Here is a 21,337-nt window from a genome sequence, read left to right on the forward strand (position 1 = left end):
AGATCAGCTACGTTGTTGTTTAACAATCAGCTCCTTGTAAGCTATGTGCGTTTAGAATGTCTGCTTCTATCCACACATGTTGTGGCCTGCCTGTACTGTTATTGTATGGGTTTTAAGAGACTGTTGTTCACTGGAAGTATATCATCTACCTACAATTTTCTTTTTTTAAATAACTTGAAAAGTAAACACCAGAGAAATGTATACACCTACAAGATGGTACGCTTTCCTCCTTGATATCAAAACTCTTTAGGAAACTTCTAGACACTAGGAATCTGACACCTAGTTCATATGAGGATACAATCATATACTTTGAAGGTCTCAATAGAGTTCTGAAAAGACCCCATAGGCATCGTAGGATAAACACAGGCCTCACTAATCACACTAGGGCTGCGTTCCCAATCAAACTTTTTCTTTTTACTTGTAGTCTGTACTGCAGCTACCCTTACAAAGCACAAGCTGTTGCACCAGGATAGTCATATATTGGGACATACTACAGGTGATTTCACAGGCTCAGTCGACATATTTTCTGCTGTGCACAGGATTGTGAATAGCCTAAAGCATGCTGGCTTGCATACTGCGATATGCGACCGGATGTGGTACAACATCCTGGTATTTTTGGCATACTGTGTTTTCCTAACTATGCATTGGGACATAAAATATTTTTCTGGCATGCAAAACAGTTTGGTAGTATGAGTTTTGAAACGAAAGGCAAAGGTCTGCTTGGTTTATGCACCAGGGCACAGGAAGTAGACCGAACTAGTGAAGATAAGACAGAGACCATGTACCATGTCTCCTTGTACATCAAAGTAGCAGACCCATATTTAGCACTATGAGCGACGCCCGTGTTTGTCCTCAGACGACCCCTCTGTGATAAGGGGCCGTTTCCTCATTTTGATGACAAAACACCATCAGAACAATGTCCAATGAGATGGATCTTCTCATTGTTACAGGCCCAATCTATTCCAGTTTCGTAGCCTCGTAGGATGAACTTATCGAAATGTACCCCCCCCCCCCCACCCCATGTTCAGTATTTGTGCTGAGAGTGTTGTCCAAAAAAGGAGCATCCAACCCAGGGCTCCGACCATGTGCCGTAGCAATTAACTCCACTCCGGAGGCAAAGAGGATTGGGAGCCACCAAGGTGTCCCTAAGTTACCGTTAAGCTCCAGGCATGGCTCTATTTATACGCCGCTCGCTGGATATTTCATTGAGGAGCGTGGCAGCGGGTGGTTAATGCGGCCCAACAGTGACGGGCATCTTTTAATCCTGACATAGCAAGCCCCAATTAGAATAGCCTCATTTAGCCGGTCTATTTGAATACACACAAAGAACCCGTTTGACCGGTTCCACTGTAGTCGGCCCTCGTTTGATATTAGGATAAAGAGAGTTAAATCACAAATAAAAAAAACGTTATTGCTCTTCAATTTATTTCTACTTTAACTCAAGCAAAGCAATAATTTCTACAAAGTGACATGCCTCAGGACTTTCTTGTTAAGATAGGCTTTCAATAAGCTTGGATGTCGTAGCTAACTTCCTCATGTTCACATGATGCGCACAATGCAGCACACACAGCGTTCTCAATTAAACCCATGCTTTGTCATTATTGCACACAACCTTGTAAATGGACAGCTGATGGGAGATTCTCCCAAAAATAAAAAAAACATCAACAAGATTCAGATCATTTAACTGTCTGTGTGATTGAGTGACTCGGTTGTGAGTTAATATCGTTGGCACAGAGCCTGCTGTCAACACAAATCATCACCAAACCCAGCATTTCCCCCCTGTCATTACCAATGTATCAATGGATAGGCGACTTTACCGTAATCAATAGACATTTAGCTGTTATTAAACAATGACTGACAGTGAATTTAGATAAGGGTAAGACACTTAACTCAAGGATCTACAGGTAGGCTGTGGGCATTGAGTTAGTAAGAAAGTAGCGCTCTGCCTGGCAGACAGGAAACGCTTATGTGTTACACTACACTGACTTTCTGAGAAGAGCTCTATGCAAAGCAGAAGAACAAGGTGGTGGGAAATACTTAAACCGATCAAAATACCTTCAGGTGTGAGATAAGGTGTTAATCAACTGTGGAGGAATTTTTGAGACCGCCAGGGAACAAAAGTGAGCTGTTTATCGTTTGCATTACTCAATCACCCATACATACATACTGTTCCCAGTTATTGTGCGAAACCAAACTTATGAAACAGCTACGTGTTTAACGGTTTAACAGATGATAATCGTTAAATTTACTTCAAACAAAAAACAAAAAGGATTTATATCTCCCAAGGAGTGAACTGAAATAAAGCAACGTAATGAATTAGCACATTGCTATATTAGCCTTCAACTGTATTCCACATAGAAGTGTGTCTGTGAAACCAATATACGAACATAGTGACACCATAACACGGCGTCTCCAGGGGAGAACAAAAGCTGGAAAAAACTTCCAGAGTGGCGGCTGCAGGCCGGAGGACAGCCAGGCAGGGAGGCCTGCCTCGGGGAGGGATTAGCAGAGGTGCAGGCCTCCTGCTGTGGAGGACTTGCAGAGTCAAGACGCTCTAATTGGGTCTATATTGGCTACAGTGCCACCCAGACTTTAAACACTAATGAAATAACTCTTGTTAAGACTTTCTGGGAAATGCCAACCTCCAGACACTTTCGTCATGCCTTTCTTCCACTTTAATTTGATCTGTTGGGTGATAACAATGATCTACGGGAATTCAGCTTGGTCTTCCTGTATGAAACATGAATCTCTGTTAAACACGGTTTCATTCAAGCCTCTGTGTTTATGACACAGCTCCGTTTTCACACTTTGCATATTCTTTCCTTCAACGCTGAGTGTCAGAAAGATCAGGATCATGTTACAGTTTGCAAACGATGCTTCCTCAATGCGTATAAAAATCAACCCCCCAAGCCACCACATCACCTTTCCAAACCACCTTCTCCCTTCCTAAAAAAGACCTCACGACATCCTCAACAACATTCCCAGGACCAGAGGTGAATGCTGCCCATTCGATTTACCACAGCCGCATTCTAATCACCACCATCGGCTGTTCCTGTGCCTGCGCCTTTTCCCAGTAGGCCCTCTCACCAGGGGTCACACCCGTTCTCTTTTCCTTCCTGGGTCTCCTGCTCCACCCAGCAGCCTCCTGCACACACACCCAGTCATTCAAAAGCCCGCCACTTGTTACTCAAAACTGTCAGAGCATTTTAGAGGGCCTTACTGCCCTACTCCTGCTGCTCTGGCTAAGCTAGCACAGTCCAGCAGTCCAACTGGCTACACTGGCTGAGCCGAGCACCATCTCTGCCTCATACCGTCTCTACTCTGCTTTGGCAAAGCCAAGCCTGGCAGACTTCCAGAACCAGCTTTTTACTCTTGTGTTTGTCTAGTTGTGTTGACACTGGAACGGTTGCCGCGCCTTTACACAGTATGGTGACAGAGACGGTGAGGGGGGTGGGGTTTCGGTCACATCATGTTAACTCACTGAGAGGCTTGAGGATGCTGATGGCAGCCTCGTCCACCACCTCGCCGTCCGACTTGTCGTCTGCGCTGCGCTCCGCCGGCCGCTCCCGCCGCTCCTTGTGGCTGGACTTGCGACGGTGGCGGCGGCGTCGGTGGAAGCTCTTGGGGATGTGCACGCCGACGTACACCGTGTGGTGGCCTGCGAGGGTGACGCACACGCACAACACAAGGAGTTGTGGGTCAATGAGAGGAAGTGGTACGCATCGGCGGGAACCGGAGATGCTGATAAGTTAGGTCCAAAAATGGCTTGAGGAGTTGTATGGCATTATGCCATTGAAGTCATCAGGTAGCCTGTAAATAGATGCTCTTTGCAAGTTCTTACATGGACAATTTTGACAAATCACCCATGAATAACATTAAAAAAAACATTTTTAAGGTACACCAAATGCACTGGTAGCTATAAGATACCAGTGCATACCAGGTGTGACACAACACAATAGAGTAGAACTAAACATATCTTTATATGGAGGAAGTCATGTACGGAGAAAGACATTTAAAACTAGAACGGAACACATTTAGCATTCCCCAACTTGTCTCTCGCTGCCTTCAGCAGCGAGAGACAAGACATACTCACATAATCACTTCCTGCACCACAGTACGTACAGGAAATGATGGGTAAATGTATCCAGGAAGCAATTGGGGTGATTGACTTGGTCAGATAGTAGGATGAGCAAACAAGTTACAGTGAGGGAGAGATCCGTCAATAGTTTAAGCCCGTAGCAGAGGGAGCAGAACCTCACCTTCCACCTCCTCTTCATCACAGACATGTTTGACAAAGGATGCTCCTCTATCCAGGACTGCTTCATCCTCCACCCTTCAACGAGAACCAAGATGTGATTAATACAAATAATACAATGTTGACTTAACCCTGTGTTTACTGGGGGTTGTGTGCAGCCTTTTAAGTCTTAGTTTTCGGCAATTCTATAGGCTTGAAAATCATTGTGTTGTAAGCAGCACATATTTGACAGAACATGTTTGTCAAATGACAGTACGCATTGGCAATCCCCGTAAGACAAGCTTGGCATCACCCAAGCCACATGACTCAGGTTAAGTGTCTCGGCAGACTGTAAAGACTGATCCGTTCCTTTTTAGTTCCTTGTCCTGTGGCAGTCAAACCACTTTTTCCTCATTTTTGTCTCTATTGTTTACTCTTGCTCTGCCTGTTGCACTGGTGTTGCTATGGCTATAGATAGAAGAATTGACCCTCCAGGAATTCTGACTTACTTCCATAATACTGTAAAATATTGGCGTAAAAGAAACGTGAAAATTCGGTTATTAAGTGGCAGTTGGGGGGGGGGGGGGGGGGTAGAGTCAGGAGGAATGTGAATTGATCCTATAAGTTTTAGTTTGACTTGGTCATGGAGCACGTTAAAACATGTCCACTTACTGTACGTCAGGCCCATTGCAAGCCTTAGAAGTGGAGCAGAGGAAACCTGTGACAGAACTGTGGTTTTAATGTTCAATCTACATGTATAATCTACATTGAACTCAGGAGGTAGCATCTTTGCAAAACGGTGTTGCTCATGCAGCTCTCTGTTTGTACCACAACAGAGAGAGAGGGAGCATTCGCTGCGATGGATTAGATAAGAATGTAATAAAACCAATACCGGTATAAACTGAATTGGTTGCAAACTTTGTTGAATAGGTAAATCAAATCAGCAATCACCTTCTTCAGAGTAATGAGAAGCAATGTAGTTTCTCCAGTCAAAATAAAGTCTTCAGGCTATACTTTTATCTTTGAATAAGAAAAAAAAGGTATGCCCTCCTTTAGCCTGTGCCTGTTTTAGTGGATAAAGTGAAGAAGTAAGAAATTAATAAAGATCCACACCTTTCAGAAATTCCATAATCTGCTACAATAGACGGTTGGAAACAAAATGGCTGTATACCAATAACTGGACACATTTATTTTTGGTTTCTCCTTCAAATCTGCTGTGACTGACAAACTTCCGAGGTACAGGACGTTTAGTTAGAAATCGAGTGGGAGTGGGGGTGTACACAAACTATATAAACAGAGTCAGGAAGGATACAACAACTTGTTTCCCCTGATAGCACGGCTGCAAGCTCATCTGCATTCCGCCAGTCGAGAGCGTTGTTGACCTGCAAGACTGAACTGTTCTCCTCTCTCTGGCACTCTACAAACCAAAAGCAGCGCTGAGCTGATTATGCCCACAAGAAAAGGGCGTATCCTTTAGTGTACCAAAGTCAGGTAACCATTGATTTGTCCCTACCAAATATCACTGATCAAGCTGAAGGTTATTTTATACAGATATAGAGTTAAAATTATCCAATCATCCGTCTTGTAACAAAGTGATGTGACACGTCTGCCTAATATTAATTAATTCTCTCTAATCTTTAGATCTGTACCAGCTAACCAACAACTTCCTCTGAAAGTCTTGTTGCTGGTCTGTCTTTAAGTGTACGTGTGCCTCAGACTAATGGTAAAGGATCAATGGCCGTGAATCCATCAGTCTTCAAGGTATGTGCTTTTGGCCAAATCACAGTGGTCCGGACCAATCGACGTCCTATGCGGAACTACGTGATCTACATGATAGACGTTGATAGACAGATGGCTCATCCAATCACCTGCCAAATATTTTTTTAAAGGCCCTGGCCCTATCCGGAACAGTTCCCATGGACGACTTCCCAGATGATTCTGTGTCACAAACTGTTTGGCACCTCAGGTCCTACTATGCTATAGCACCATCATCACCAACACCACCACCACCATCTTCCCACCTCTGGGTGGAGATGGCACAGCGCCTGGCCCAGGAACCATAAAACTGCAAGGGTAGGAGTCACATGTTATTCTCACTTTGGTTACGAAGATATCTTCCCCTACTATAATCCCCACTTTCAGAAAGGGTTTTTCGGTGTAGTTCTACAGTGGCCGGACTACACAGTGTTTTTGGAAACAGTTACAAGCAAAAAATGTTTTTGCTGCTGCAAGCCAAATTTTGGTTTGCCAGTTTCATACTTGGATATACAAATATGAACTGAAAGAAAGCAAAACGCCCCGTTGACCCAGATTTGAGGCAGTCTATCAGCAGACTTGAATCTTAAATTGTGAGACTATCCAATCCCTTGCACGTCTGGGCGAGGTTATAAACATACTCTCCTCCTACAGTGGCATCAGCAGTTAACCGATTGTCAAAATGTACGGACATGCTTGGTCACGTGTGGTTTACAGATTTGTAAGATTCCAAACAACGAAAATGTCTTTATGCTGATTCAGCAACTTTCCCCATAGGAATGCAAAGTAGGCAGGTAGAAGATGGTATCAGAGTCAGCTAAGCTGACCAAGCTCAAAATTATGCTATAGAACATGCCTATTAGCATGTTAGGTTGTTAACGTACCAATTGGCAAAGACAGCCAAACATTTTCTTCTGAGAATGCACCCTCTAGTTTTCCCTCCCCTATAAAGAAGATGCTGGCTGGACTGTCACTTAATAGCAGTATCAGCTGACGAGTTGCATTCCATGAAGTTCTTGGATTTCTGATGTATAATTCTGGTGGACTGGTGTCAGGCGTGATGCCAACAGAGGGCAACAAAACGCAGTTTGAAAGTCAAGAGAAAGGGTTTGAAAAGATATGGATGCGTGTGGAAAGTGCAATAATACAGGGACTATAATGATTGTACTGATCATTAATGTACACAAATCTAAATGAAAAAGAGAAGTTGTTTCAAAAGACATCCCTTGAGTAGAGGACAGGTTAAAGGTGAGAGTGGCCAGCGAAGAGGCTTTGGCTTCAAGCTAGATCTTGGAAGAGCAGAGGGAATTTTCAGAAAACTACTTTAAAACATTATTAAACCATAAAATATAAATAGTTACAAAACAAAAATGACAACTTAAAAACGGGTTAAACACCCACCGGCCCATATCCAGTTATAATTCTGTGCATAGATTTTGTGCCTCTGTTGTTCAACACTGCATGGCTCGGGCAATTGTATATCCTTAAATAAACTATTGAAACTGAAACAATGTTGGACCAGTACAAGGGACAGGCTACTGGCCGAGGGACAAACAGCAGCATCTCTCATCGAGTGATCAGCAGATAGGGTCGGTTACTACGACAACCAACTCACTTGCTTCAGGCAGGTGAGGTTAATTATTTTGTATACTTTGGAAACGTGATAGAGTGCAGGGAGAGGGATTTCCTACCAAAGCTTTTCTCCTAGAAGTCGCCCATCCTCCCGTGTACTAGGGGCCAGGATCACCTGTAAGAGGGGCCAGCCTCACCTGTAAGAGGGGCCAGCCTCACCTGTAACGCAGCTTGTCCACAGCATCCGTCTGTCAACGGACGAGGGACGGCGTGTCTGACGGATGGGGGAGTGGTATTTGCCGACGGAGCCAAGATCTAATTGGCTGACGGATCCGTTGCAGCCTGAAAAGTTAACCTTTTCTCAACTTCTGAACGCAAGAGACGGAGCCGACAGAACGGACCCACAATGCATTTCGGGATCGCCCCATGCAAAGTCAATGAGATCCGTCAACGGACGGATGCAGTAGGTAAGGGGTCTAAGGGGACGCAGCCTCACCTGTAAGAGGGGCCAGCCTCACCTGTAAGGGGACCCAGCCTCACCTGTAAGAGGAGCCAGCCTCAACTGTAAGAGCCCAACCTCAACCATGGGGTAAACATTTCCCTCAAGACCCCCACGTAAACCTCCATGGGCCAGTTTGGAGATGACATGGCATTGGATTTTTGCAGTCTGAAGCCTGGCCACAATAACATTTTCTTTGTGCTGCAAGGCATAGGCTATAGAGGAATATTGTGCAATACAACAAAGGATATAGACAGTTGTAGACAGACAGGAAGAAGAGAGGGAGCCTAAGACGAACAATTTGAAGAATGAGGAAATAAATCCTAATTTCCAGTCGTCTGCCGTTCTTACTCCAAGTGAGATGCATGTCTTTACAAACCGTTTCCGTAGGCCAGTTTAATCTCAGCGAGGTTAAAGAATTTGTGCGTCGACCACTCTCGTAAAGATATATTTGGATGATTCTAGGGTGCATAGTAAACGCGCACAGTGTGGACTGTCTCCTGACAATGTCTTGCCAGGGTCCCTTGGCAGTAGGCAGGTACTAGCTAGCCTACATACTGCCACTTAAGCTGCTTCAGAGTTCAGTGACGCCCAATGTTCCGTGAATTACGCTACGTTTCTTTGCAGTGGCATTGCGCAATTTGGGAGCCTACATCTCAGTGCATGCAGAAAAACATGCACTTTTTCGATCAGCTAGCCATGCATGTTTCGTCGAAGTTTCAGGAACCGCAATGTCGCCAGCGTGTCTTGTGAGTGACGACAACGGGGGAATCCTCCCCAGCTATTGCAACTATTCCAGTGACTTTCTATCGACTTTCTAGCAAATGCAACATGCAGGAAGCTACGTTCGTATAAACAGTGTATTTTGGTTTGCATCGCCGTTGCAGCAGGTCAGGTCACACACACATAACCCATAGCACGATCATTTAACCGAAAGGCCACTTTTGGCAGCTCCTAGTCGATCCTAATGTCAACTAATTCATCATGACAGGGTCTCGGAAAATAGATTAGCAATCGTTAAAGTACAACGGCGGTAGGACCAGTAGTGTTACTGAGGGATGGTGCTTTAGGTCTAGTGGGTTTTTTTTTTATGGTGCGTGGAAAAACAACACTGTCTTGGATTACATGGAGAAAAGTGCGGTAGGAGCACATGGTGGAAGCGGGTGTCATGGTGTTTATCCGGAGAGGACGCAACTCGACAACCAGATTACGCACATGATCCTCATCCACCCCGTCCAACCATACTTCCAATCGGGGGTTAAAGAGCGAATACAGCAATAATGCGATGAATACTAGCATACAAAACTAAATGACAAATAAGACTGCATTGGGGTAGTGGGCCATCATATGCCGGTAGATACGATAGGAGACTTACTTGGTTTTGTCCAAACTCATGTTGTCCAAGTGTCCTCTCTTGAATGATCTATTTTAAATCATGGATCCAGACTTCAGAGCCAGCCGGAGCGCAATAGGTTGGCTGACTTTTTAATAAACTTTAACTTCTTAAGTTTCAGCCGCTGTTGCGCGTCGGTACCATAGATCAAGATGTCAAACCGTACAGTAACCTTTCTATCCCCGAGTATATCCCAAACCTCGGCTTCTACTGATACATTTTATAACACAGCAGCACATGTTCTAGAAACACCGTCCGAGGAATTATCGTAAACAAACTAGTCTGTATAAAGAGGCTCTGGTCTGAGCTCAACGTGTAAATGTCCCGATATATAGTGCCATCCCTCCTTCAGCGTGACGCCATGGCATGCGTAAAGGGGAGGTCAGAAAGCGAGGCGCGCCTCTGCTCTACCTGAGCGACTTCTCACGCTTCATGCCTCACAACGCGCCAAATCAGATGATTAGATGGTGGGAAAACTCGAGACGGTAATAGAAATCTTCAAGCAGTTAAGGTTGATATATATCAGTGTCAGGGCTTTTCATATCAATAAATGATTACCCCTAATATATTTAAAAATGTATTTTGTTATTCATTTTAGCCAATTGTAGTCACTAACTCATTTGTACATTTCTATTTTCGTTCTGGCAACATCAACCTGAACACTGCCCAGGTAAAGAAAGTTAGGTGAGCTGTTTTTGAAGTCTAGCACCATCTTCTGGAAATTGGTAGATGGGACCCACGAAATATGGTCAGAATGTTTGTGCATTTTTATGCAATGTGGCAATCTATAAGTGAAATAAAATCTTTATTAGTACTGGGCACTTAAAATAATTTCATGGAAAGGTTGGCATGAATATACAATACAAAATATAAAACGGATAAAAAATAATTGAAATACTGTCACACACAAATGTTTAACAGTGGTCAATAAAATCCACTCTCTCCTTCTCCTCAGATGACTTCTAGATCCTGCTTAAAAACTCCTTCACCTAGAAGGAAAGATGAAAACAGATCAACACGTTAGTCTAACTGTTTATTTAGGTATTGTTTTTGATGTGACCAATCATTTCCAATGATGGGTTTGACCATCTCACCTTCTCCATCATGTTAGTGCACTTATCTTCATTGCAGATAAAGTCTTCATTTACATCCAGTGTCAGGATTGGCACTTTATTGAGAAACTCAAATTCCATCCTGTTGAACAGGAAACAGATTTAGTTTTGGCAATAAAATAAAAATTATTTGACTTTTCAATGAGTTAGAGCGCTAAGTAATTTGTAACAGTAAGTATTTTTTTTGGTTTTAAGTATTAAAGATTAAGGGTAAGGCAAATAGTTCAGATAAATGGAAGTGACTTGGAGTCACTTCCATGGACTTTTTGACATTATCCAAAGTTGTACAGAGGATGGAGCTCCAAAGACATTTCTAAATACTTCTGAAACAAAAGTCTTACAATAAAGGGGCACATTAGGCAAGGGCACATTAAGGGTAATTGGCGCGTGCGCACACACACACACACACACACACACACACACACACACACACACACACACACACACACACACACACACACACACACACACACACACACACACACACACAACTGCAGCTGGTTCGCATGAGCTCACGGCATGGTCTTGTGCTGCAGCCAGCTCTCGTGCTTCAAGTGGAGGCTGTCCAAGTACTCCAGGGGAATTTCCTGCTCCTCCGTACGGCCTCGTCTGCGCAGTCTCTCCATACATCTCTGTACACACACACACACACATCCAATGACCTGAGGTGGGGACATAATAGATCCTAGAAAAACAAGGATATATTACATAATAATGAAGGCTATTATCATCCAAAAAAATAAAAAAAATCCCCTTTTTGTCTTGCCTTTGTCTTTTAACATTATGGAAATCAGTTTATATGACTTTTAAAAGATATAAACATACTGTGGAGTGCTTGTGGATAGGGCTGGTTGAGGCTGCACACCTGTTGTGCATTCAGCTATCAATGTGCACAGGTTAAACCAGCCATAACCAAACACACCCAAGGAGATCTTCTACATGCATCCCCATCTGCATGTATCCTTGACTTCAAACTTTACAATAAACTGGCTTCCAACACCACCACCCTGTGTCCTGGTCTTAGAGGAGCCCAGTTAAAGCCACCTACGTGTCGTGTAGCATCTTCCAGGGCTTCATAATCGTATACACACTTAACTCTGTTTTCGTGCCATCATATGTGACACTGCCTTTCTTAGTGCACAGCGGACTGGAGTACATCCTGAACTGAATCGAGAATCGATTTTGAATGAAAATCGTGACCAAGAAGAATTAATAGAATTGAGTTGAGGGCTAATGAAAGTTTCATTTTTGGTTGTGTTGTTCTTGTCAGGGGGTGTTGTGTAGGGCGATTACTGGTTCACACACTTTTATGCCCGGGCCGAAGACAACGTTTAAACCAATCTACATCTGCCCGGCGAAACAAACCGTCCAGTTAACATATGCACATTGCACCGCAACAAACGATTACTCGTAGTTTGTTTGCGGAGATAAAATCATTTGGCCCCAGTCCGTCAGTGTCGACCGGACCTTTCCAATCCATAGGCATGATTAGACGGCCATCGCAAGTGGCCTCCTCACTCCAAGGTTCGGCTCAAACACTGGCGTATGGATGGACTGTATAATCAAAATTACAACAACATACCTCAGGAGGAGCTCTGAGGTAGATGATGCCATCCATCTCAATCTGCTTGCCAAACTGAGTGTGCAGCCAGCCGTGCCAGTCCTGGTAGATGGCCCACTCTTCCTCATTCATACAGTCGCTCTCATAGAGGTTGGCTGCAAAAATGTACCTGAATTGGACACACACACACAGACACACAGACACAGGCACACACACACACACAGTGTGAGCGAAGAAAATGAACACTGTTGTAAGGAGGAAAACAATGGTCACAAAGTCGCTTTGCATAAAAGCGTCTGTGAAACAACCAGTGACAGCAGCAAATAGATACATATCGGGTTAACTGCGGCCATTTGCCTCACTCTACTGGACAGGCTGATCTATCCAGCATACATCTAGGTGGACACTTAGGATTTCACTAAAACACAGGAAATGGCCGATATTCAAACGGCCTGTAATGGCTAATCACAGTCATTCCTGGTGGTATAATGTCATCCCTTGAATACAAGACTGCGTGTCTACCTATCGCTGTAGATGGATCGCTCGCAGAACTGCACAGGGTTCTCTGCCTCACGCAGTTTGCCGTTGAGCCCGTTGAGTTGGGAGCGCACGCGGCTCATGCACGCGTATGACTGGAATGTGTAGGCCCATCGTGCCGGTTTCTCGTACATCATTTGCAGCACATTTCCACCACTCTTCTGAGACTGGGTCAGCTCCTGGGGGTGGGGGGGAGGGGGGCAGAGAGGCAGGTCAGTTCAGTTACAATCGGCGTCAGGACGTGCTGAGCGTTCCTCTGGGGGGATAACCAGAGTGGATGGGGAGAATGACAGTTGGCTCTTTAAAACCGAAGCCCCCGTTTAGCAGCTGCTTTCCAGGCGCAGAGTTCACAGGGTTACATTCAGTGCAATGGTTGTTCATATACACACAGTGAGCTGTTTTGAATAGCGGACACTTGAAGGTATTTCTATATGGGAGCGGAGAGCTTGAGGAAGATGGAGATGATACTTCACACCTCCATTTTTTTGGAGGAAAAAAAATTATGTTTTTCCATCATGGTTTACACAATATAGAGGAAACTAACTATCAAAACTATTTAGCATGTGTATTCTGCAGTGTAAGCCTAAACAATGGCTTGTTCTTCAAAAAAGTGTTTATGATGAGCTAGAAATGTGGAATATAATGGTTACCCATTTTATATAAATTGTATTATTATTATTTTATTAAAAAGGAAGTATAGTCACTTATGGTACAAGTTTAGCCAAGTCTTTATTCAGATAAGACTTTACTTGACTAGTAATCCTCTATGGGGTACGGTTTTCCATGGGGTATAGCTGAGAAAGTATTGTGGAGACAGCATTTCTTGTACCTATGGGAGTGGTTGAGGGTGCGATGCTGGGACTAACGTTCCTGGGCTTGTCTGTCTACTCTGTGAGGCCATCTGTTACTCAGCTCGGCATAAAGCAGCTGCATTCTAAAAACAGTCGAATTCCCCACAGTCAAATGTAACATTACACGGTTCAGCAATCGCTGTTTAAAGTTATACATTAGGTTAAATCAACCTCAGCACTGTGTTTTTGTGTTTTTGTTATACACATTCACTCTTATACAGTTTACACTGAGAAAAGTTAAATTAATGATATACCGATACCTCAAACTCGCTCTGCTTTGTTTGCACGTTGCACCACCTAGCGATGGGCTCGGGCACCACAGCCCAGTCGTGGTTTTCCTGCTCCAGGAGGCGCACAAACGAAGACTTTCCCGCCGCTGCGATACAGGAAGTGACAGTAGTTTCATTAAGTACATTAAAAACACCCTGGTTATTTCTGACATAAGGCCAGCATGGTCAAGAGAACCGTGAGCAACTACTTTCTCGGCCGTGCGAAATAAGACAGATATAGACCAGAAGCTATGAAGAGGGAAGGTTTGTATTCAATCACTCTTTAAGATAGTTCACCAATTGAACATGGCTATAAAACAATCCCAATACTGAATTTCAGTTATTAAAAGAGTGATAACTATGACGAATAATAACAAGAAGGAATGACCGGTATATTTTGTTGTCTCACAATTTTGGCTCTAAATTAAACTTGATAAACAACCCCCCATGCTGAACTTACCAATATTCCCCTCGATCGAGATCCGCATTATTCTCTTTTCCGAACAGTTGTTCGTTGAATCGGTGTGGACTCTCTTGGGTGGTGAGGGAGACATGTCCAGAGAGTAGGATAAACCTTATTCTCTAACGCGTTGTTGTTTCCCACTGTGTTACTGTTGGAGCCCTTTCATCAAAATTTGGCGCATCAAGCTGATTAGCTGTGGGTCAGGGGCGGGTTCCAGAGTATGCTTCACCCATTGGTCGGGCGATATGTTAATCTAGTGTCGTCAAACACTCGTCACTACTCCGCACTACCAACAGGCCAACCTTGCTCCAACTTGTTTTTTTTTCTCTGAATTCCTTTCTGAATTTCATTCCAGGTTAGGACAAAAACAAAAGTACTTGCCTGATTACCCGCTTTATCTCTTGAATATTATTGCGATAGTATAGTTTGCATATAATTATAGGAAAGAAGTTATTTATATAATTTTTATTTTTATTATATGTATAGGTCTTCTATTTGTTCAACATCTTATTTATTATTTTAATGTGATTAACTTCTATTTTCAAGTATTATGTTTTATTTCCATGGTTCACAAACGTTGAGAATCTATTGTATTCTCACATACCAGCAGGTCAATAGGTAGTACCTGGAAAGCTATTAACGTGTAAAGATTTGGACATTTCAATAATAGGCATGTTTTGCAAAACTGTTATTGGCTAATTGTCTGGTTATTTGAGAGCTCAAAACATTTGCAAACTTTCAGGATTTAAAGATCTTTATTTGGCTTTCAAAGGCATAACTTATGTCAGTAGCATCAAAAACCTTAAATCTAGCACATATTTACAAACATTTTGCCAGCATTACAGTCAAGGAGGAAAAACCTATGCAACAGGATATGATATGGTCAATAGCCTAATGTGCCATAAGAACGTTTCTCTTACATCTTCTGATTTCCGGTAGAAGCAAATTAATAAACATTATATTAAGCGGATAAAAAGTGTCACATCCAAACGGGGATAGAAGGCAAGTACTAAGACAAAATACCTTAAATTTGCATTCTGCGACCAAAGGCCATCACTTCATGCCCGTCTAAAATGACTTCTAAGAAAGGGGAAACCTCCATATTTACATGTTTTGCATATCCTTTAAATACCACCATGAATATATTATAATGGTAATCGATAAATACATCAACTGCACTTAACCTTAGTGTGTAAAAAAATAACATTGAGAATAAAAGTCAATGCAATATGAAGCAAAAACAGGCTGAGAGGGTTTAAACATAAATCGGATGACTTATAAATAATAATATACCAAGTGTTTTTTAGTTGTCAATTATTGCATATTAACCTAGACTTTCACACCAGAGGAAAAGTTAATGTGTCCACGGTCTGAAGCCTGGCACTCAACATTGGTTTAAGTTAAACCAACCATCTTGTTGTACCCCATGTTGTTGTTGTTCCAGCACATTCTATCACATTCATTTGCGGGAAACACAATGAAGGGGGGGCGGGTGGGTGTGTGTGTGTGTGTGTGTGTGGGGGGGGGGGGGCAGGGTGAAACAATCCAACACAGTAACAGCTTCTCAAAAAGCCAAATTCTGTACAGTAAAACATTCAGGTAAATAGTTCAAAGTGCGTTATGGCTAATAAAATAACAAGTGCTCCAGCATACTCCAATGACGTAAGCATTTTATCCAGCCCGATATGTCCCAGGGGACAATTCTTGACTATAAACAGTACATGTATCAGCATGTAGGGTTTAGTTGTCTGATATACCAATTTTTTGAAGACTTTCTATGGAATGTCAGAGTACCAAAACCGTGGCCAATATTTGCAGTTACCATTTTAGACAAGTTTGGTGCGAAGGGTAAACTACCACCGTCAATGGAAAACACAAAAAGGAGACAATTCCATTTTAGTTGCTGCTAAACAAGTTATTTCCCGTCTCCCTTATGTCTGAACACATTCATTAACCTCATCCTACCCACAGGACTTGGGTAGGACAGTTTCAGATTAAACAAAGTCATAATTCTTCAAAACAGAGTAATCAGCATAAATAGGTTATACTCCAGCACATACATTCCATGGTAGTCAAACATTTAATATTTCTTATGTTTTTGTAAAGGGTCCTTAACCCATTTGTACCGGCTGCTGTGCGGCGCAACATTGTATCTAGTAGATACAATGTTGCTCCGCGCAGCACCACGCAACAATACAATGTTGCTCCGCGCAACAAATGGGTTAATGGTAAACACGCACAGATGCGTGATCCGGTCTGAATGGGTTTAAGAGCATGGCATTTGTATTTAAGTCTGTACTTTTTCATTAAAGTTTAGAGCCATACCAGCCATTGGTCCATTGTTCAAAATCATATTGATATTTGTCTTTGTAGTGCAACGGCCCAACCAATATAACAACTATAACAATTAGGATCCAATACAAACTTTAGTATGTTAATGAAGTGTGTTGTTGGGTTGCTAAATGAACATCCTCAAGATATTCTAGCTAGTTCACTCTACTCTCTGTCATCGCAAATTAAAAGTCCAGAGTTATTTCTAGTTTTGCTGAAAGGTTTGTGTTAAAGAAAAGCTGTGAAGAGACCAATATAACTCTAGCTAACACAAAATACTATTTACATCCAAAGAATAGCTAACCAAACAATAACTGGTATCTGTTTCAAGAGCCGACAGATTTGATCTAATAACTGCAACTCAGATGTTTGTTCAAATTTAGAGTATAATCCCTGATGACTTTAGTCCTGCTGCCTTAACCTATCAAGATCCACCCATGGTCCTGGCCTTAAGAAAACATTTCCCCAAATGGAAATATAGTATTTACTGCATACATACAGCCAGGGGTAGTGGGGGGTGGGGGTGGGTATCTGTGCAAAATATATAGGAGACCACAGACTAATCCTCTTGGCTTATTTATCTATCCTTAGTGGTCAGCTTCTCAATCAGCTCCTGCAGTGGCACCAGCTCCTTCCGATCGATCAGGTTGAACTCCTGGAAGACAAGAGACGAGGGGGCACACTCATTCATAAATCCTGTGTGACAAGGGCTCATGTTTTACCTCCAGGTGTGATGTTGATTAACCCTTACAAGACATTTATAGATCAAAATCTATCCTATAGCTGCAGCGGAAACGTCCACCCAGATATATGATAGAAACCAGCCTCCGATCGTCCTCCCTAGTCGACCCTACGAACCGAAAGGCTGATCGTTGTGTTGTCATTTAACGATAGGGTCGGTTTTAAAATAGCTAGTCACGGCTCTATTAGTCTTAGCCTCTTCTGTTCCTCAGCACTATATAACTATGTGACCCGTCCTGAAACTCACGACACAATCCCCATTGGCTGTCAGCAATGACACTCACAGAAATGGAGACCGGAGCGACACGGGGGAAGTCTGTCGTATCTCTTTTTTTTCGTATACAGCTGAGCTATTATGATTCACGTTTGTTCCCCCATAGGTCTGTTTTTCTAGAAGAACTGATCACGTGGAACGGGCAGTGATTGGCCGCCCTTGCATGTCAATCAAGACCTCTTCCTGATAAGAAGGCGGCTCTTGACACAGTTATCAACGCTGTTCCAGAGTTTCTGAATGAATGATGGCTGTTTCTGCGAGACCATGGCTCAGTCAGTCGACAACCTCAAAGAGATTAAAGGGAATAAACCCTTTCTTGACTCCCAATGAGTTGCAGGTCTTACCTGAACGAAGAAGATGAAGTGTTTGAAGGAGGTGTTGAGATGGGCCTCCTCCTGGAGCTGCATGACAGAGTCAAAGTGCTGGTGGTAGATGTGGGCGTACACCCTGAACAGACGCTTCAGAATGGTCTTTGCCACTGACATGAAGTTACGCTTGAAGGGGACGCCTTGAGTCAACAGAAGAAATACCAGGGGAAAAACAAGGTTATTGAGATAGCTGGTAAAAATTCTGTGAGGGACTTCTGAGTGGAAAGCATGTATGGCTAATGTTATGTAACACAAGAAGAGTGAATACACAACATAGACAATGAGGTGGCTATGGGGCTCTACACTGTTATGCAAGAATATAACAAGAAAAATGGAAACAGACTATATATATATATATTTTTTTTTTTTCACCTTTACTTGGCTACAGTGGAGACAAATTGAGCAAGGTAAAGGGCCCAATATGATTGTGTACTATGATTATGGTGATGCCGAGTGACTATTAGAGTGGTGTTTGACAACGTTAGGGAGCACGAGAGCGCTTTCATCAGGGATACTCTGTTGACGATGTCAATAAAGAAATAACTACCAATCTTTGAGGGGAACAGTGTCTCGTCGTCAAGCTGGTCTTGAACCCAGGTCATGAGGTAATCTATGTATTTAGGAGCGGAGCATTTGATTGGTTTCTTGATGTTGGTTCCGTCGGCCCAGTGGTACTCGTACCTGTGAAAGTGACGGATGGAAAACATTTTAAAAACTGTTTAAAATGCTGTTATTCCATATAGATGTTTTTAAGTTTTAAGTTAGGTCAAGTAGAAGGAAACGGCACAACAGACAGCAAGCACATGTAGCATTGCCTGCTATTTGACTAGGTCACTTCCTAAATGTGTGCAATACCAATTTTGTAATTGTATACACATTTTATTTGGAACACCTCTTTCCCAACTGTTAAGGGCCGGCCCGTAACTTCCTGCCATACTACTGTCCTATAAACTTGATGCATCATTGGAGTTTAGTAATCCCATGACATACACAGCAATTAAAAGCTTTAGCAGCACCCTGAGTTGGACTATTTGAACAGGTGGTTTTCATTGTCCTTACAGTGACTAAGAGAAACTGATCTTTGTTTACACACAAGCCTCCGCTTATGAACTTATTGATGGGTGTGTAAGGGTACACAAACACACACACACATCAATAAGGGTGTATAAGGACCTCCTTCCCCTCTCTTACTTGGGACCCGCAGACATCACTGGACAGCTCACTTCTGTGCAAAAGTCAGTGATGGTACCATACAGCATATTGATCTGGTTGAAGAAATCCACAGCTGCAAACGAGAAGGGTAACAATTGAATACCGAATGGGTGACTCCTACACAAGAAAGTTCACCTCTTACATAAGATCACAACATTATTTACTTCAAATGAAAAAGAAGGATAGATTATATACACTTCCTATATATGTAATAACTTGTGTACTTTGTTATTTAGCCTCAGTTTTTGTACGCTCTTAAATGTGGTTAAATTGAATGTGAGGAAGCTACAATGCAGTTTGAGGACATGAACACTCCCTTCATCTCTTCGTTGTCCTGATTTCTATCACTACTCCCTGCACTCGGACCAGACGTTGGGTTCCTAGCCCTGTAAGTGGAGTTTGTTATCTCTTACTGTTCACGGCGACCCACTCGTTCAGGTCTTCCCCCTCTGGCAGCATGACCGCCATGCGCAGGTTGCCGCTGCCCAGTGTGGCCTCCGCATGCTTCAGCAGCTCGTACTGATGGGAGCCCTCCGGAATATTCTTTTTGGGTTTGAATGTCTTGGAGGATCGATTTCCACTGGAGAAGGAAATCAATCAATATAATTATTTAGTTTGTCCCCATGATCACACACACACACACACACACACACACACACACACACATCTAATTTCGTCTATATCAGCTTATCAAACGCCCAACATTGAATCCATTGGAACCTAGTGTATAGAGGCACAACACTAACGAAAGTTTGGGCCCGAAGACTGATATGTGAACTGATTCATCTGAAGTAGTCCAATTTACCCGTTGACAAGTACAGTGCATTACATAATTGGCTGCCCTATTTCCACCATTGTAGATGGACTCACTAACCCATTCAATGCAACAGTAAAACAAAAAAAACAAAAAACAAAAAAAAATGAAATGCGTCAGACCAATCATCCAGTATTTTAGATTAAAATCTGTCGCCTACATCGCTCGTAATCTCGCAAAACGGCGCATCAAGGGGTCCTGTCCCTCCAACAATCCTGTGTCTTTCCCTCTAGCCCCATAAATGAAGATCATCTCATTTAAACAATATTATTATGGATTCATTAATAACAACGAAACGGTGTTCTCCAACCGCTGGGGGTTCGAGTGTCCCCAACAAACTATTATTCGGGCCTGTCATCTACATCCAAGATCATGTACTTCACGTCATTTGTTGGGTTTCCGGGACACATAAAAGAGGAAAATGTCACAACATCAGTCCACTGTGTTTGGGGGTCCTGTGTCATGAAGAGCCCCCCTGATGGTGACTAGGAGCCTTATGGGGTCGATCCAGGAAGTGGCACTACCCTGACCATCGTTAGCCATGAGCTCATTACATTGAACTCTAACGCCGCTGACAATGAAATACATTATATTAAATATTGGAGCTTGAATATACACTGATGGATTGAATTGTAACTCACAAAAGAAAGCTCATGTTTCTTCGAACCACACCGAATGGTTCCAGTAAGATGGTGGGACAAAGTATCGCTCTTCTCCGTTTCTCTTCACGGCCAACCGACAGAAACAAACCGGCCACCGACGAGAGACCTTGTTGTAGTCCTTCCGGTAATAAAATCATAAAATCGTTCAGAAATACTCGGAGGGCTGGTTGAGAATCGGTACCCTTACAGTGTTACCAGTCACAAACCACAAGAAACAGCGCACTCAATTGGTTCTTCTTCTAGTTTGATCAACAGTGAGAACCAACTCACACAGATCTGTGACGATATCTGGTGGTCAAATAACGGAACTGCAGTAGTACAGTCTGTTTTACCCTTTAAAAAACGACCACACAAATATATCTGTCAGTACTATTCTTTAATCCTTGAAAATTTGATATCATACTTTCTCATATTATTGTCTTATAGGCTAACCGGGGGAGGCATTCATGCATTCACTGGCCCCTGCTGCCCCCCCCCCCCTCCCCTAAAACCGCCCCTGGGTTCGGGCAAGGTATCAATAATCTTTTGAATTATTTTTTAGCACAAATCTTCATTCAATGCAACACATATTACACATAATATCAGAATCGGAAAGGAATTTATAGCAAGGTAGGTTTTCACACACAAGGAATTTGTTTTGGTAACTAAGCTGCGTGCCATACAATGAACAATAAACATTCAACAATAAA

The 21,337-nt window shown here is 42.9% G+C and overlaps 3 protein-coding genes across 4 annotated transcripts in view; all 3 read right to left on the reverse strand.

The window, feature by feature from the left end:
• LOC307075008 (electrogenic sodium bicarbonate cotransporter 1-like) overlaps nucleotides 1-9,743 on the reverse strand; it is a 30,806-nt gene extending 21,063 nt beyond the window's left edge. The window contains exons 1-3 of one of the 2 annotated variants that reach the window (XM_079735481.1): nucleotides 9,436-9,743; nucleotides 4,260-4,333; nucleotides 3,482-3,658 (exon numbers count right to left, since the gene is read on the reverse strand). In XM_079735481.1, coding sequence (XP_079591607.1) covers nucleotides 3,482-3,658; nucleotides 4,260-4,333; nucleotides 9,436-9,455 — 271 coding nt within the window. In that variant the 5' untranslated portion in view covers nucleotides 9,456-9,743. The remainder of the gene's footprint in view (nucleotides 1-3,481; nucleotides 3,659-4,259; nucleotides 4,334-9,435) is intronic. The other variant, XM_079735480.1, reaches the window with a different exon arrangement.
• Nucleotides 9,744-10,062: 319 nt separating this feature from the next.
• Nucleotides 10,063-14,391, reverse strand: dck (deoxycytidine kinase). Its single transcript, XM_079735483.1, has 7 exons — nucleotides 14,244-14,391; nucleotides 13,775-13,890; nucleotides 12,649-12,842; nucleotides 12,148-12,295; nucleotides 11,082-11,197; nucleotides 10,548-10,647; nucleotides 10,063-10,442 (listed from the first exon to the last, which is right to left on the reverse strand). The coding sequence occupies exons 1-7, from the start codon at nucleotides 14,335-14,337 to the stop codon at nucleotides 10,416-10,418; spliced, it is 795 nt and encodes a 264-aa protein (XP_079591609.1). The 5' UTR covers nucleotides 14,338-14,391; the 3' UTR covers nucleotides 10,063-10,415.
• Nucleotides 14,392-14,991: 600 nt separating this feature from the next.
• LOC307074441 (MOB kinase activator 1B-like) lies at nucleotides 14,992-20,879 on the reverse strand. The gene is made up of 6 exons (XM_079734603.1): nucleotides 20,628-20,879; nucleotides 19,586-19,752; nucleotides 19,152-19,245; nucleotides 18,508-18,641; nucleotides 17,937-18,100; nucleotides 14,992-17,232 (listed from the first exon to the last, which is right to left on the reverse strand). The coding sequence occupies exons 1-6, from the start codon at nucleotides 20,783-20,785 to the stop codon at nucleotides 17,155-17,157; spliced, it is 795 nt and encodes a 264-aa protein (XP_079590729.1). The 5' UTR covers nucleotides 20,786-20,879; the 3' UTR covers nucleotides 14,992-17,154.
• Nucleotides 20,880-21,337: the final 458 nt, after the last annotated feature.

The sequence above is a fragment of the Pollachius pollachius genome, assembly GCF_949987615.1.
Source record: "Pollachius pollachius genome assembly, chromosome: 4".
In the NCBI taxonomy this organism is placed as follows: Eukaryota; Metazoa; Chordata; class Actinopteri; order Gadiformes; family Gadidae; genus Pollachius; species Pollachius pollachius.